The following is a 17,506-nucleotide window of genomic DNA, read 5'->3' as shown; positions in this document are numbered from 1 at the left end:
TGCTGATAGGTCAAAGGGGAGGACACTAAACTGGTAGTGACCTTGGTTCACTATGAATTGGAGGACTCTTATGTGACTCGGAAGGACTGAGATGTGACAGTGCGCATCCTTCAAGTCGAAAGCAGCATACAGTCGCCTAGATGCAGAGAACAGATAATGGAGGCCAAGGAGACCATGCAAAACTTCACCTTCTTCATGAATCTGTTGATGTTTCGCAGGTCCAGGATGGTTCTGAGATGGCCCTTGGCTTTCGGGATTAGGGAATAACGGGAGTAGAAAGTGTTGCCTCTTAGCGCCAGAGGAACCTCCTCTACTGCTCCCACTTTTAGGGATGTTTGCAACTCCTGGATTAGAAGCTGCTCATGAGAAGGGTCCCTGAAGAGGGATGGAGAGGGAGGGTGTAAAGGAGGGGAACAACTCAACTGCAGGGAGTATCCCCATCCTATTGTGATTAGCACCCTAAGATCTTAACTAATATGTGCTGACCCCGGATAGAAGTCAGATAACTGGTCCAAATAAAAAAAGGGAGATTAGACCCAGAAACTGTTCTGGTGTGCTATCCTCAGTCACACCTACAAATCGTCTGATTTCACCCGCATGATTCTCTCACAGACCTAGGCCTGCAAGTTGAGGAGGGACGAGGCCTTCTCTGATAACTCCTGCCACATCTCCTAGTTGAGTCTTGCCTCAGTTGAGACTGACACAAGCGAGACAAGGTTTGTGGTCTTTTAACGCTATTGACTTTTATCTTTTTGCATTGTTTTGTAAAACAAATCTAAAAGTGTGTAAGGCAACTTAAGTTCAAACATGGTATACCTCCTTTCCTGTTGTAAAGTTACTGTGTAGTGTTGCTGTGCACTGTTAAACACATCACTTTCCACCCAAGAGGTGGCTGCATTTCAGTGGCAGGTGACTTCTGTATACGTTTTTTAAATGAAATCTAAAAGTATGTGAAGCACAATATGATTCTTTTAGATCAAAGGCAAGAGTGAAATCAATGTCATTCATTATCACTTTGGATTCCTCCCACGCTGAGTGGTGCAGACTCTGATATACTTCCTTCGTAAAGCAATTTGAGACCTAGATAGGACGGAGCTATTTTTGTTATTTCAAAAGTCCTGAAAATACCACTGAGTCTTGCACTAAAAGGAGGAGGTAGATGCAGATTTCTGAGACTTGATATGAATGAATTATTATCACTAACTGACTCCGGTGAGTGAGGAAAATCAATCCTTGATGCCAAGAGTTTGGGTGTTTCCCTAAACAGATACATAATTAATAACACACTATGTCCTTTCTCTAGCTCCTTCCTTCCTAGGCTCTCAAAGTGCTTCTCAATCATGAACTAATCAATCTGCACCACATCCCAGAGAAGCTGAGTCAGAAATGTGGAAGTGCTTTACCTCAGTTCCCCCACTGAATCTGTGGCAGAGCCACGAATAAAAATGAGAACTCCTGACTCCCAGGTTTTAATCAATAATCATGGTTCCTCCCTGTCAAACCATAATTCCTTTCTTGTCATGTGCAGTATCTGCTCATCTTTTTTAATTTGGCCGTATAGATATATGGTCTGATTTTCAGAGGAACTGAGCATCTTCCATTGGGACTGGCAGGTGTTCATCACCTCAGAAAATCAGGCTGATGGGAGTTTTCTTTTTCCATCTTTATAAATGTTCTGCCCAGAAGGCGGTTTATGGACCACTCAAACATAGGAAGCATTAAACATAAGAACATAGGAATTTTCCTTCCTGGATCAGAACATTCACCCATTTGAGCCAGTATCCTGCCTTTCCAAGTGCCCAGTCTTGAATAATTCAGAGGAGGACCTCAAGCCACTGTCATGTATCAAATTGTACAATACTAACCCGTGGAGCGGGATGAGGATTCCTTCCTACCCCAGCTGATTCTCTATTTATGCCCTGAAGCATGACGATAGTTCACCCTTCTAAACTGATCCGACCTAAATTATCTACAGGTGTGCATATTCTGTGGAAGAACCCAAACTCAGGGGTCCTTACTTACAAGTTCTCTTGCTCAGCGGATAGTCCTGAATTAGCCAGACAACAGATTTAGCAAAGATAAAGTTTATTCTTTACGTAAAGAAGATGGTCCCTTCAAATGTAAGGAACGACGCTTGCTTCCAAAAAACTGACCGTATTTATAGGGTGGTATAAACAAATTTTTACACGTCACAGTTTCCATGGTCATACACACTAAAAAGTATTATCTAGGAATTTTCTAACTGAATACTTGCAACTTTCCTTATCTAAGTCACAAGGTCTTTCTCTGCACTCCATCTCTACTAGCATCTAGACCTCTTAACTATTTCATTACTTCAAAACATTCTAAGATTAAATAACTGCTAAAAGAACATTTTCTATCTCAGGCTTTTTACAGCCATTTCTAAAATCAGTTCTCAGCAAAAACAGAGACCCCATCTTGTTTTCCCTTCACAATTCATAGAACTGTACAATTTCTCTATTATGCCATATGATTTCACAGGCCGCTGGATAACAGCAGATATGGAAATTAAATATGTTGTAAATAATTGACACTAATGGGGTCTATAGATCCCACTTTTGTTTTGTGTTTTGTTTGTAGACAGTTATCACACAGATCCATGATGGCACAGGGAAACACAGGAACAAGACATGCAATATGACGGAGATTTGTATGGTGTTCTTGTTACTGTTTTACTGAGTGTGTTTGATACGCTATGCTGGTGTGAACGGGAAAGATGGTGCAATCTCAGGCAGATGTTGTGGGGTGGTACCCCTTCCCACTACCGCGTGGCTGGGAGAAGATGCTTTGGAGCTTAAGATACTGACTTTCGCTAATTTTGAGGGAAACTCACAATTAATGTCGCCAAAATGAGCACCTCCCGAGAAGAAGCCGGCCCAGATGATTTGATTCATTTACACAAAGTGAATTGGATCAGAGAGGAACAGAGCAACACACTGTTATGGTGTCAAAATCAGTCCGAAGTAATTTACAACAAAGCCGATTTTAGCTATTACTACATCGGGATATTCCACTTAATAAAGGGAAAGACACCTGTTACTGAACTCAAGGTATACTATCCACAATGGGTTTTAGTGAATCCCTCTACAAGTGTAGTGATGTACAAGTGATGTAGCTGAGTGAATAGAGAATACAATGTTGGGGACTTGGTGTTAAAAGAAATTGATAAGAGCCAAGTACTGGAGCCCCCAAAGGTGCACATGTGAAAGTACATGCAGGGCATACAAAACATTAACATATTAACATATCCTGCCTACATCCCCATTGTGCACCTTTTCTAACACCCCTAGTATGAGAATGACTGCACTGGATGGACACCTGGGTAACACACAACGCTAACACACATGCACATCCCAAGTGAGACATTGTAAGAGGTATTTTGGGAGGTATAGGAGCATCATCAAGAGTGCTGAATGCCATTAATGAAGATGTTTTGATAAATAAGTTAAGTATCCTAGGAGCCCTATCAGATCCCATAGTACACACTCATTTAGCCTTGGGATATGGAGAAAAGTTACCTGGGGATATATTGGTATCACGGGAAATGAACAATGAAAAAGCACACCTGAGCCTATTAAACCTCACAAAAATTATGATAACTGTGTAGCCTATAGAACTAGCCTGCTTGCTTGCATTATTATTAGAGATATTTTCATATATATTTTGATATGATTGTGTGATGAAATAATAAAATTAGATATTTTATTCAGCTGTAATGCAAGGTACCTTCCAGGCCACATCCTGGATGACAGCTACTGTTAAGATATATATATATATTCAACCTTTGGTTTAGATAGATGTAGAATAGGATAAGATATATATATGGTCATAACCTTTACCCTAGACAGGTTACGTCAACCTTTGGTTTAGATAAGTATCAATGTAGGACAGGATAGGACTTATATGGTCATAACCTTTACCCTAGATAAGTCAAGAGACATTAAAAGGGGAAGGGGCTGTCCTGGTTACCAAGAAACTTCACAAGAACACCACAGAACCCACAATAAGCTAGAAATAACAAAGGTGAGATAAAAGACCACCTGGAGAAGGATGTGGATACGTCAATAATACGTACGAACCTAGTAGCCAATAGACAACATGTATCCCAAAAGTTTGAAGGTGGAAAGGACAAGTATGGCCCCGGATGTAGGACACATATTCTTGGGGGGGGTATAAGTAAGATCAAATCCAGCTCATCGGGGCAGTCGACTGTCAGCTATCCCTGTTTGAAGTTTTATTTAGTGTTAAGATTTATTCTTTATTTTATATTATTAAAGTTGTAATGTTAGTCTTAGCTTATAGCTCTTAGCTTTAAAGCAGCTCTTATTCCACTCAACTCCAACTTGAGGAATTAGACATCTCTTTCACCAAGTCCAGGAAGGGTGTGAGTATACTAGTATAAAGCATATCATAAATATATCTATCAAATAAGTCTTTACTTTTAAGATTGTATTAATCCATTATCAATTTGATTATTCATTTTATTTTCTCTATAGTAATCATTTGTTTATTATTTTGTGTTGTTTTAATAAATTTATAAAATTATACAAATCCTGGTTATCACTGAAATTTTTCCTGTGTTGTACCCGGGGTCCTTATAAAACTTACCTGAAGCCTGATTTAGGACACGAACCCCATGATCCTTTAATTAAAGCAATTGGCAAATCTATTACCCTATTCAATAAATTAATAACTATAAAATCAGGCTACAACTGCTACCTCCAAAGTTTTAGGTTGCATACATGCACAGCTTTGGGCTCAAGGAATAGGCCAACATATCATCCAACAAGGACTTAATGGATGAAATAAAGAAATGGATTTGGGATGATGCCACCACCCAAGAAAGCGACTTAAGTCATAGGTGGAAGATGCTAAATTTCACAATAGATACCCAGGCTCAAGTGATTACAGCATATGTAATGACAATATCTGCGCTCGCATTTTAGACATACATGGAGTAATCCCCCTAGACCTCAATGTAAAAACTGGAGTGCTATGGCCTATTGAACATCTGACATGGGGATTGAAAGAAGGAAATGAAGCTCAATTGGTTAGTTTACAAAGCTGCACACGTGAAACCATGTTGGGATCAGAATTGGGATATATTTGTGAAGAACCACTGACACAATTTACATACCCTTGTAAGAAAGATGACTTCGATGTATGGAATCGTCAATATGCTTTATTAGCCAATAATAGCATTAATTCTACCATTATGTACATTGGACAAGGTTGTGTTTGTTTATGCATTCAGTGTACCCAAATTGTGATTAATGGAATTTATAGAAGATGTTAATCCTGCCTAAAACAAATGTTATTGCAATGTTGCTGTATTGGAATTGTGTGATGTAGTTTATGAAGTATCAAAGAATATATTTCAGTTATTAATAGTAGATATTAATGTTATAGAATATGTTCAACCTGTGATATTAGGAGTCAATACTGATTTGGTACAACGCATGCTAACACATTCAAACATGATAACCCTTCTTACCCACAATCAGGAACAACTGAAGACTGTAAATATGATAGTCAAACATGATGGGACTAAAGTAATTGAAGTCGTAGATGCTGCAAAAGCTGCCACAAAGCACAGTTGGTGGGAGACCCTATTGGGATGGTCCCCTACTGCCACTGGGATTTTAAATCTAGCATTACGTCCCATTGTGCTTGTGTGTTTATTACAGATAGTATCTATAATGGTTGCAGTGGGATTCTTTTGGTGGACTAGAAGTTCCTAAAGTGACTCAAAGGCCTAAAAGACCCCCTCATACGCATGAGGCAGCTCTCTGCGATATACCGATGAGAAGACACTAATTGTTCGGACCCCTTGAATTCATCGTGAACCAGGGTCACTACCAGTTTACTGTCCTCCCCTTTGGCCTATCAGCAGTTCCTCACATTTTTGCCCAGTGAATGTCAGGCATGGCTTTTCTGAGGAAACAAAGGGTTCACACTAGATACGGACAAGCTTTGAACAGTTAGGACTGCTAATAACTGTACAGATGTTAACTTTCCCACATATTCAAATAATAGATTTCAGAGGGGCAGTCCTCATCTCGGTCCAGGCCAGAGCCTTCCTTCCAGAAACCTGGTTCCAGGCCAGGGGCACCATCATAGAAGGTGACAGAAAACATCCTACCACTACGCAAGACATTGCCTGAAATGCCAATGGCATATGGCCACGTACATTGTGCAACATGTGAGATTGAGGCTCAGCCCCCTACAGTCCTGGCTAGTGTCAGTGTACGGACACGATAGGGCCCACTTAGACATGATGATCACACTTCCTCCCTCAGTAACCGATACTGTCTTTTGGTGGCAGGCCCTGAGTTCAATTTGTCCAGAGGTCCCATTCTCGAGACGACAGTCTTCAATTTCTCTAGTTATGGATACCTTGCCACTGGGGTGGAGGGCTCATTTGGGGAGCTTCAGGACTCAGTGCCTTTGGTGCCTGGCAAAGCTCCTTCTGCATATCAATGTCAGAGAGCTCAGAGACTTGCGGCTTGCCTGCGAAATGTTCCAGAACCACCTGCAGGGCAAAGTAGTATCGGTTCTTACAGACAATATTACAGCAATGTTCTAAATAAACAGACAAGGTAGAGCACTCACCTCTCCCTAGTGACAGGAAGCACTCCCCCTGTGAGAATTCAGTGTGACCCCTCAATCCATCTTGAGCCTTCTTGTCTTCCAGGCACACAGAATGATCTAGTGGATCATTTCTGAAGATCCTTCTCCAAAGATGACTGATCCATTCACTGGGACACCATGAAGAACATCTTCCATAGATGGGGTGTTTCCATAGAGGCTTGTTCAAAACAAGGCACAACAGGAAGTGTCTGCAGTTCTGCTCCTTCCTGAACCTTTAGCCCAAACTTGGTTGCAGGCGTATTCCTTCTTTGTATTTCCTTTCCTCGTGTTCCCGCACACTCCACTCATAGGCATAGTTCTGCAGAAGGTGAGGAGTGAAGGAACTTCCATGACCTTGATAGCCCCAGCCTGGCCTCGTCAATGTTGGCTCTCCACCCGTCTGGATCTTTAGGCCTGGAATCCCCATGGCTGAACTCTTTAGAGTTGATATGCTCTGGAACCACTAGAGAGGTCCTTCTAGGGAGTAGAAAACCATCCAGTAAAGTGATGTACCTGGACAAGTGGAAGAGGTTCTTGATCTGATCTGTGGAGAAATGTATTTTACCCCTGCAATCATCCACACCATTCATCCTGCTTACTACACTTAAGTAGCAGGGGCCATCGGTTTCATCGATGAGCGTCTGCCTCGCTGTGGTTTCAGTGTTCCATTCGTGGGACAGCCGCCGATCTGTCTTCACCACCTCAATTGCCAACCAATTTTTCAAGATCCTGGACAGGCTGTATCCTCAAATGTGCCAGCTGATCCTAGTCTGGGATCTCACTCTAGTACTATCAAGGCTCATTGGGCCCCCATTATAGCCCCTGGTGACGTGCTCTCTTCTCTGCTCTCATAACTGTTGTTCTTCGAGATGTGTTGCTCATGTCCATTCCAAGACACACCCTCCCCCCCACCTCCTGGCTTTTCCTCTGTTGGAGTTAGGTTGCAAGAAGGAACTGAGTGGGTGGAGGGTCGGCAGAATCCCATGTAGCAGCACCAAGAACACTGGAGTTGACCCAATGAATACCACTAAGGGGAAAACCTTCCACTCACGGTGCATGTGGTGCACACACATCTACTTTGGAATGGACATGAGCCACGCCCCTTGAGGAACAAAAGTTATGAAAGGCTAGGAACCGTTTTTTCCCTGGACTGGATGATATGTGATTCCCCAAAGCCATATTTTTGGACAGTTGAAAATGGGAGCACAAATGCTGAGAGACCAATGAAAATGATACACGGAGACTTTCAAAGCTCTAGACTAAATATAGTTCCAATGAGACTGGACTGGGGATATTAGGAGGAGTTGTGGAGACCCTGGAGGGGGAGAATAGGGACACAGAACTCTTCCTGCATTAACTGAGGGAGGAGCACAGAGTATGCAGGGAAGGGTGTGCAGTATCCAAATTACAGTGGGGCATAGCACTGAAATAGGATAAAGGAAATAGATTGAGATAGACAAGCACAGCTGTACCTCTGGGTCCTCATATGACACTCCTCACTGCTGGTCCCCATATGGGCGCCCCAGAATTAAAAGTTTTTTATCCCCACAACCCCCTGAGAAAGGGAAGTTCTCTCCCTATATTACTAAGGGGAAACTGTGGCCCAGAGCAGATTACGAGATGACACGTCGAAGGTCACACAGGAGCTCTGTGGCCAAGGTGGGAATTGACCAGGTCTCCTGAGTTCCAGACCAGCGCATGATCCACTAGACCCCGGGGGGATCTTGTCAAAGGCACAAGGGCAGTGGGCAGCAGGATATTGCACCGAGTGGTTTATGACTAAGCTGGGGCAATCTGTGCTGCCCTCTGTCAGAGAGGTTGGCAGATGGGAGGAACTGTTACTGTGTGTGGAAATCCTACATTTGAAACAAGGATGCACAAGATCCTATCCACATGCACGTCGTGGTCTCAGGGATTCAGCACAGGGCTCATCAGCCGGGAGTAGCAGCAGATGCTCAGATTCTATGACAATGAGCAGCAGCACAGAAATGCTGATAGATAAATGAGCACGTCTAACCCTTGGGTCTTCTTTTCTCTCTGGGGTTTTAGCAGTGCAGGACAACTCTAGCAAGTCTGCAGGACTCAGTTTGCCCCAACAATTGGAGCCTTTTTTATTGCAAGTCTCAGTGCTCTGACAATCTGAGCCTCTGTTCTCAGTGAATCTTTTCTTCACTCTCAGGAGAGGCTCTTTGGCTGAAATTCCCCAGGGTCTATTTTCTGCTCTTCCCACTGCTCACGGAGTGCAGGGAATTGTCCCGGACTCCAGGCCAACCTGAGAGTCCACAGGGACTGTATGAGGGAATAATAAAGGTCCCTGTCCAGCACTGCGAGTGTCAGACATGAGATTCGTACACTCATTCTCAGGTCACAGTAAGGAGATTTCTTATCTCTGCTGCGTGGGATTCTGGTGAGTTGCCTGTTTCTGCAATAATGTTAGTGCTAAGGGCTCAGGAATGGTTCCAGTGAAGAATAATCTGGGCAGGAATTCTCCAGCACAGAGACTTGAACTGTTTAATATTGTCAGAAACATGAAGGGATTTAAAATTTAAAATTGGAATTAAAGATTTATTGTAAATAGTTTAGACAAATACTTCTTTTAAGATCATTTCCTTGTCTCTCACTGTGTCCTTCTAACTGACTCAGTATCTTCCTTTTTTTGGTCTGTCTGGTTTTTTCTCTGGTTCGCTCAAGTTTTCCTGTTCAGGAACTTTACTGTCAGGTTAAGATGTGTAGTCAAAGCCTTTGCAGTGTGTATGTGTGAGAGCCAAGATTTCACAAGACTGACGAATCGGAACCAAACGGTACCAGGAAAAAGTTCGTTTTGGATACTGGGGGTCAGAGAGACAGTGACAAGGCTTATTTTCTTAAGCCAAAGTTTTTATTTTAAACAAATGATAGAAAGGGCTTGGAGAAACTTGTGCACGAAAGTACAAAGTGCACCATCCAAAAGGGGTCTATGAATACATATAACAGATAACAATTAACAAGCAACAAATAGTAACAAGTAACAAAATGTAACAACTAACAGCTAACAAGTAACAAATAGATTATACTTACAAATCCTAAGCAGTAATACATTACGTTGGCCAGTTTCAGGTTCAGTTCTCCGTTTGCTTTAGATTCTGCAGACGGGGTTTTGCCACCTGCCTTAGATTCTGGAGGCAGGGGAGGGTCGCCTACTGGGTGATCAGTCCATAGTGAAGCGGGCCAGGGAGAATGCGACAGCCCACCAAACTAGCACGCGTGAGATTCTTGGTGTTAGATGATTCATTTCCTCTCCACAGACGGTTGCTTAGCTGCTTGCTTTTATAAGATTTACCTGCAACAGTTTACTATGCCTTGGTGACCATTGGCCCTTGGCTTTTAGCCAACCAGAGGCTTCCACATCGCTGGGCACTCGCTGACCATGCACCAGCCAGGTGATGTAGTCAGGTGATATGGCCTGACATGTCCTGAGACCTATGTCATCCCCCTACAAGGTGATGTATACGTGCAGTTCCTGTTGCTGAGTCAACTCCCCCCAGGCTGCTTCTGGGTTAGCATGGGTGACAGTGGCGTGGCAAACGCCATTTTATAATTCCGTTCCCACAAAGACGAATGGGTCACACAGGGTTTTACAGACTGGCCAGATTTTGCTCTCACATTCTGCCTTCAGTGGCTCACTCCATATTGACACTGGCATCACTGAGAGCAAAATAAAGGCCCCTGTGTTTTGAAATCCCCGTCTTTCATGCCCAGTCTCAGGATGTCACATTAGCTGGGGATCTTCCTTCAGACTCTTTCAGCACCCGAACAGAATAGTTCTCACAGCTACAGGACCTAAAACCAAGTTCTTCACAGCAGGGAGCCTAAACTTCAACACTAAGGGTGAAATCTTGGTCCCTTGGAGATCAATAGCAAAACTCCCATCAGGGCCAGGATTTCACCACAAATCCACATTTAGGAACTTAAATAAATGGTATGTGTTTCATCGGACATGAGCCTCCTGTGACTCCAACTGGAGTCATCCTGCAGCCCCTAAGGATGTGTGAGCTCATCTGGGTCAGAGAAGAACTGACAGGTGAGTAGCTGAAAATCTTAAACTTACCATTTAGAAGTTCAAAAGAATTAGGGTGACAATTTGGCCAGGGGCTGCTCTCTCTGTTCCCCTGCATCTTTGGCTCTGTAGAAGATGAGAAGCATCAAAATGCAGTAATAATAAAAACATGTTTTTGACTTAGAGGAAACCAGGCAGTGTTGGAAATCTCACTGGGAGAGATCCAGGCACACACAGTGTCTGTGAGGGCGGGACGTGCAGTATCCAGATCGCAGTGGTGCAGAGTCCTGAAAGAGGGAAAAATAGGAAATGGACATCCTGCCTAATTCACACACCAAAGAGGTGTAACTAGCCCTCCTGCAATCTACGGGACCAGACGGGTATCTGTAAAGTGGACACATTCTGGTAGATTGTGTCTGATGCCTTCCTCGCTCTAGCCCATCCCTTCTTGTGTGACTAATCCCACAACATTTTCCTGACAACTTCAGCAATTGCCAGCATGTAAAAGCAGCATCAGGAAGCTGTTTCCAGCTGGCAGGAATTTGCTAAAGTTTTGTGTAGTTTCGAGGATGGGTTACTCGCACTGGCTCCTTTTAGTCTCCACGTCCTCTATCCCCTCCCCTCCGGTCTGTCTCTCTCCTCTTCCCTGCACACACTGAGCTGCTGCTGGGGTTCCCTTCACCCCCAGACAGGTTGTGCAGGCTGCTCCTCCTCCATCCCCCCTTTCCCCGGTGCAGGAATACATAGAGTTTAACCCAGGCTGTGTAGATATTTGTACAAGCTGTCACTGTGTGGTGTGCAAGGCATGTGGTGTTTGTCCTAGGTGAGTGGGATCACTGTGTGGCAGTGCTGGGTGTTGTGGGGGCAGGGAGTGGAGGCATAGACAGGCGGGCAGCACTGCTGAAATTCATTTTTTTCTTCTGATTGCTGGTCCCAGGCCAGTGCTGGGAGCTTTCCTCTCCCCAGTGTGTCTGGGCAGGTCTCAGGGACTGTTTTCCCGGGAGAGCCAGAGAATTGCAGCCTGGATGTCACAACCTTTACTCATTTTTTAATTTTTTTTTAAATGGTTGTTGAATGTTAATTACACAACTTCAGGCATTTTCCCAGTGGATCTGACAGCCTGTCTATAAACTCCTTCCCCATCCCAGGCTTCTCTGATTCCAACACTACGCTGGGGGTCAGCATCTTCTCCAGGCTTCCCAATCACCCGTGGCTCCCACAGCCTCCGAGCCGCCCCAAGCTCCCCACAACTCTTCTTCTGCAGGGGTGAGGTGCCCCCTTCCCACCTGCTCCCTTTCCTAGGTGGACAATAGTGACGGTTTCTCTAAGGTGAGGAACATCACATCCCAAGTAGCAGATGCCAAGGCACCTCTGCTGCTACTCTTGTTGCTCCCACACACACCGGGGGACGCTACACAGCAACAACGAGCAAGCTGAGAAGTGTGCACAGTCATGTCAGTGCCTAGGTAAATACACCTGCCACGTGCAGGAGCCCTTCACCACTGGCTGACACAGTGAGCCATTGGGACACAGACGGTGCACCCGGCACTCTTTGGGATCATTTGTTAGCCAGCTCTGTTTGCCATTAATGGGGACAGTTGTACATGCATTCCTCAAGGTGCAGATTTTATGGGGTAACGTCAGTATTTTTCTTATCTGAAAACTTCTTTCATGCAGTGGCTCACGGGAAGCCTCACACCTGTGAAGAACACGCCTAGAGTGTCGTTTTCAAAGCTTCAAAGTCACATGAGACTTTTTCCCCGTGGGAATAAATTCAGCACTGACATGAGTAAAAGAAAAATGCCTTCAGTTAGGCTCAGGCACCAGCTTGCAAACCAAATGCCTCCAGCTGACTCCTGTATGTGCCGCAGGGACGTGTTCACAGAGCCTCAGGCCAGAAGGCACCACTATGATCATCCAGTCTGACCTCCTGTATAGCACAGGCCAGAGACCTGATCCAAGCAATTCCTAGAGCAGAGCTTATAGAGAAACATCCAACCTTAGTTTAGAAATTCTCAGTGATGGAGAATCTGCCATGACCCTTGGTAAATTGCTCCAATGGTTAATTACTCTCTATATTTAAATAGTGAACACCTTATTTATAGTCAGAGTTTGTCTAACTCTCTGTTTAAAAAGTGTACACATCATTTATAGTCAGAAACTGTCTAACTTGAACTTCATATGCTAGCCTGAAAAGCTTATATTTGTTCCCTGTGTGGGTATTTGTAGACTGTTATCAAGTCACCCCTTCATCACCTCTCTTACACTAAATAGATTGAGCACTTTGAGTCTATCACTGTAAGGCAGGATTTCTAGTCTTTAAACATTCTTGTGAATCTTCTCTGAATCCTCTTCAGTGGATGAACATCCAGCTTTAATTGTGGGCGTCAGAACTGGATACATTATTCCAGCAGCAGTTGCACCAGTGCCAAAGCAAGAGGTAAAATAACTTTTCTCCCTCTAATTGAGATTCCCCATTTATCATGCTAAGAGCATATTAACTTTTTTAGCAACAGGGTCACACAGGGAGCTCATGTTTAGCTAATTACCCCATCATGCCCTCCCAAATCTTGTTCAGAGTCACTGCTTCCCATGATAGAATCCAGCAACGTGTAAGCATCACCTACCTTCTTTGCTCTTAGAACTTGTATTTTTTGCTTTGACCCAGTTTACCAGATCACTCTGAATCTGTAACCCGTCCTCTTCATTATGTACAATCTCCCAATTTTTGTGGCATCTGCAAACGTTACCAGGATTCAAGCATGAGAAGGGTAAGCAGCTGGGTTGCTGATGGGTGTCTCTGCTTACCCCTGTCAGTTAACAAGGCAGGATAATGAAACCACTATACTTATGTTGGTGGGAATAATCTGACCATCATGAGGGTGTCACCTTAACACCTAACAGCCAGAGATTGTCTTGTGCTCTGAAACGTGTGGGTACAGGCTTTCCATTATATTTATTTAGCTGTATCAATTGTAATGGAAGATTAAATCCATGCAAATATCCTAAACCCACCCAATTCTTGCTAAGCTCCTGCCCTCAACTTCATCTTGTGGCAATGAGTTCCTTTGTCTAATTATGCACTGAGTGAAGAAAGCATTCTTTTTTTAATCAGTTTTGAATTTGCCATGTTTCAGTTTAATTGAATGTCCTCTTGATCTTGTGATATGAGACAGGGAGAACAGATTCTTGATATACTCTCTGCCAGTCAGTATTTAATGGACTCTTCTCAAATCCCCTCTTATTTCTCTCGTTTCTACAGTAACAATCCCAGTTTTATCAACCTCTTTCCCTAGGAGAGTTTCCCCCGACCCTTGATCTTTCTCTTTGAACTTAGAATCATAGAGTCATAGAATATTAGAGTTGAAAGTGTGGAAGAAACAAAGCTTTACTCTGCGTTTAGTTGAGGCTCGTCAGAGATATAAGACACTTTTATTAAATGCAAGCAATTGCAGGGAGAGAACCAAACGGACAGAGTTTCCTCTGGTCAGTAAAGGATCTCTGCTTTAAAGCAGATTTCAACATACATTTATAGCAGTGTTAGGTTACAGAAACATTCATTTCTTCATCAGCAGCACAGTAACAAATGAAACTGCAGGTCAAGCATTTTGCAGTTCTGACAGTTACACTTCCAGCACATTTCCACTTTTTGTTCTACCCCTCCCTTACCCATAAGACATACTTTCTCTTGACCAAAGTTTAAGGCCCAAACACTCTACTTCAACAGACGGGACCTCAGGAGATATCTAGTCCAACTCCCTACTCAAATCAGGATAACCTCAGCTAAATCATCCCAGCCATGGTTTTGTCAAGCACAACTTAAAAACCTCTAAAGATGGAGATTCCACCACCTCCCTAGGTAACCCATTCCAGTGCTTCACCACCCTCCTAGTGAAAAACATTTTCCTAATGTCCAACCTAGACCATCCCCACTGCAATTTGAGACCGTTGCTCCTTGTTCTGTCATCTGCCACCACCAAGAACAGCCTAGCCCCATCCTCCCTGGAACCCCCTTTCAGGTAGTTAAAGGCCGCTGTCAAATCCCCCCTCATTCTTCTCTTCTGCAGACTAAACAAGCCTAATTCCCTCATAAGTCTTGTGCTCCAGCCCCCTAATCATTTTTGTTGCCCTCCGCTGGACTCTCTCCAACTTGTCCACATCCTTTTTGTAGTGGGGGGCCCAAAACTGGACACAATACTCCAAATGCAGCCTCACCAATGCCGAATAATGAGAAATAATCACTTCCCGTGATCTGCTGACAATGTTCCTACTAATGCAGCCCAATATGCTATTAGCCTTCTTGGCAACCAGGGCACACTGCTGACTCATATCCAGCTTCTTATCCACTGTAACCCCCAGGTCCTTTTCTGCAGAACTGCTGCCTCGCTTGTCGGTCCCCAGTCTGTAGCTCTGCATGGGATTCTTCTGTCCTAAATGCAGGACTCTTCACTTGTCCTTGTTTAACCTCATCAGATTTCATTTGGCCCAATCCTCCAATCGGTTTAGGTCCTTCTGTATCCTATCCCTACATTCCAGGGTTTCTAACACTCCCCCTAGCTTAGTGTCATCCACAAACTTGCTGAGGGTGCAATCTACCCCATCCTCCAGATCATTAATGAAGATGTTGAACAAAACCGGCCCCAGGACCGACCCCTGGGGCACTCCGATTGTGACCGGTTGCCAGCTAGACATGGAGCCATTGATCACTACTCATTGAGCCCTATGCTTTAGCCAATTCTCCATCCATTTTATAGTCCATTCATCCAACCCATACTTCTTTAACTTGCTGACAAAAATACTATGGGAGACTATATCAAAAGCTTAGCTAATGTCAAGGTATATCACGTCCACCGCTTTCGCCACATCCACAGAGTCATCCACCTCTTCATAGAAAGCAATCAGGTTGGTCAAGCATGACTTGCCCTTGGTGAATCCATGTTGATGCCAAATATTGCCTCACCAGTGCCGACTAGAGAAGAATAATATTGCAACCTCACTACTCACCCTTGTTTCTAGATTGTAAGTAACACTGAAATATTTACCATGCTATTTGTTGTAATCCCCCTTGCTGGGCTTCTCTCCCTTCACAGGCACCTGAGCATTTCACATGATCGGCGACTCAACCACCTAACGGAGGCTTTCAACCTTACCTCCTCCGGCCCACCAATGTTCATCCTCAAGGGCATCCCAGGGCTGGAAGATGCTCACATCTGGATTTCCATCCCTTTCTCTACAATCTACATCATCAGCCTGTTGGGAAATTTCATGGTTCTGTTTGTTGTCAGCAAAGAGCAGACCCTGCACAAGCCCATGTACCTGCTGCTCTGCATGTTGGCGGTCACAGAGATCGGTACATCTACCTGTGTCGTGCCGAATGCACTGTGCATATTTTGGTTTGGTTTCAAGGCCATCACTGTGGATGTCTGTGTCACCCAGATTTTCTTCCTTTACATGCTTGCTGCTATGCATTCAGCTGTCCTCATGATAATGGCCTTTGATCGCTACGTTGCCATATGTGACCCTCTGAGATACGCCACCATCCTCACCAACGCGCTAATCACTAAGCTAGGGCTCCTGGGTTTGATACGAGCTGTTCTCTTGATTCTGCCAGTGCCCCTGCTACTACGGAGGCTGCCATTCGGCGCCTACCGTGTTATCCCCCACACGTATTGCGATGACATGGCTGTGGTGAAGGTCTCGTGTGGGGACACCAGAGTCAACCAGACGTACACCTTGGTGATAACATTAGTAATTATAGGAATAGACCTGACACTCATTGGCCTGTCCTATGGGCTGATCATCAGAGCCGTCCTCAGGATCTCCTCCAAGAAATCCCATCAGGAAAGCCCTCAACACCTGCACAGCCCACATCTGTGTGATGCTGATGTCTTATACTCCCGTCCTCTTCTCCACTCTGACACACAGGTTCAATGAGGGCATCAGTGCCCATGTTCACATCCTCTCGGCCAACCTCTATCTCCTTTTGCCCCCCATGCTCAACCCTATCATTTATGGGGTGAAAACCAAAGAGCTTCGTAACCAAGTGGGAAAATACACCTGCAGAATGTGATTGTTTGGGACCATAGAGTTTGAACCTGAGTGTCCTCGTTAATCAAGGGTGCTCTGTCCCAATTTGGTTGAGCTGAGCCTTGAGGAAGTTCATAATTTCAGAAGTTCCTCACACCTAATGTCTTATCAGTCCATCATCAAGCACTGCCCTCGCCATTGCTAAGTTCCATCTCTCCAACCATCTCTTTCAGAATCACCTGTCTTCTCCCAGACCCACACTCCCTGTCACTCGGCTTTTCTGAGACTTCTAGATCACCAACCATCATGATTTCTCACATGCTCTCACACCTATTTTCCATCAGTATGCTTGTTGATTTTCACCGTTCCTCACTCTCCTCCATCTTTGACTGTTTTGCCCCTCTCTGCCATCACAAGGTCCCTAACTCTGCCATCCACCAGGACCCAACAATCCCTCCCAGTGCTGAGTCTCCCCAAATCAGTCTCTCTGAATTATTAACTAGCAGACACTCGGAGTTTTCTCTCCGCTTCGTCCCCCGCAAAGACATGAACTCTGCCCTCCATTATCAGTTCATTTTGGTACACACATTGCACACAGACTGGGGACAAAATAAAGAAAAGTCTATTTAACATAAAAATCACAGATGCAAAGATGAAGGATGGAAGTATCCCATGTACTGCTACAGACTAGGGACCGACTGGCTGGGCAGCAGTTCAACAGAAAAGGACCTGATGAAATAGTGAGGAAAAGCAAACATAGACGAGTTACACAGAAAATAAACAAAGACACAA

At 44.3% G+C, this 17,506-nt stretch overlaps 1 protein-coding gene across 1 annotated transcript; it reads left to right on the top strand.

The window, feature by feature from the left end:
• Positions 1–15,952: 15,952 nt before the first annotated feature.
• Positions 15,953–16,757, top strand: LOC137155672 (olfactory receptor 52P1-like). The gene is made up of 2 exons (XM_067552024.1): positions 15,953–16,560; positions 16,613–16,757. The coding sequence occupies exons 1-2, from the start codon at positions 15,953–15,955 to the stop codon at positions 16,755–16,757; spliced, it is 753 nt and encodes a 250-aa protein (XP_067408125.1).
• Positions 16,758–17,506: the final 749 nt, after the last annotated feature.

The sequence above is a fragment of the Emydura macquarii genome, unplaced genomic scaffold, assembly GCF_026122565.2.
Source record: "Emydura macquarii macquarii isolate MOO-44397 ecotype Brisbane River unplaced genomic scaffold, CSIRO-AGI_Emac_v2 contig_1369, whole genome shotgun sequence".
Lineage (NCBI taxonomy): Eukaryota > Metazoa > Chordata > Testudines > Chelidae > Emydura > Emydura macquarii.
This window is presented reverse-complemented; position numbering and strand designations above follow the sequence as displayed.

Excerpts from the sequence above, each read along its gene's own strand:
- LOC137155672 (XM_067552024.1), top strand. The coding sequence starts at position 15,953 with ATGGTTCTGTTTGTTGTCAGCAAAGAGCAGACCCTGCACAAGCCCATG. Across the intron at positions 16,561-16,612 it reads CACCTGCACAGCCCACATCT|GTTCAATGAGGGCATCAGTG; the intron begins GTGTGATGCTGA and ends TCTGACACACAG.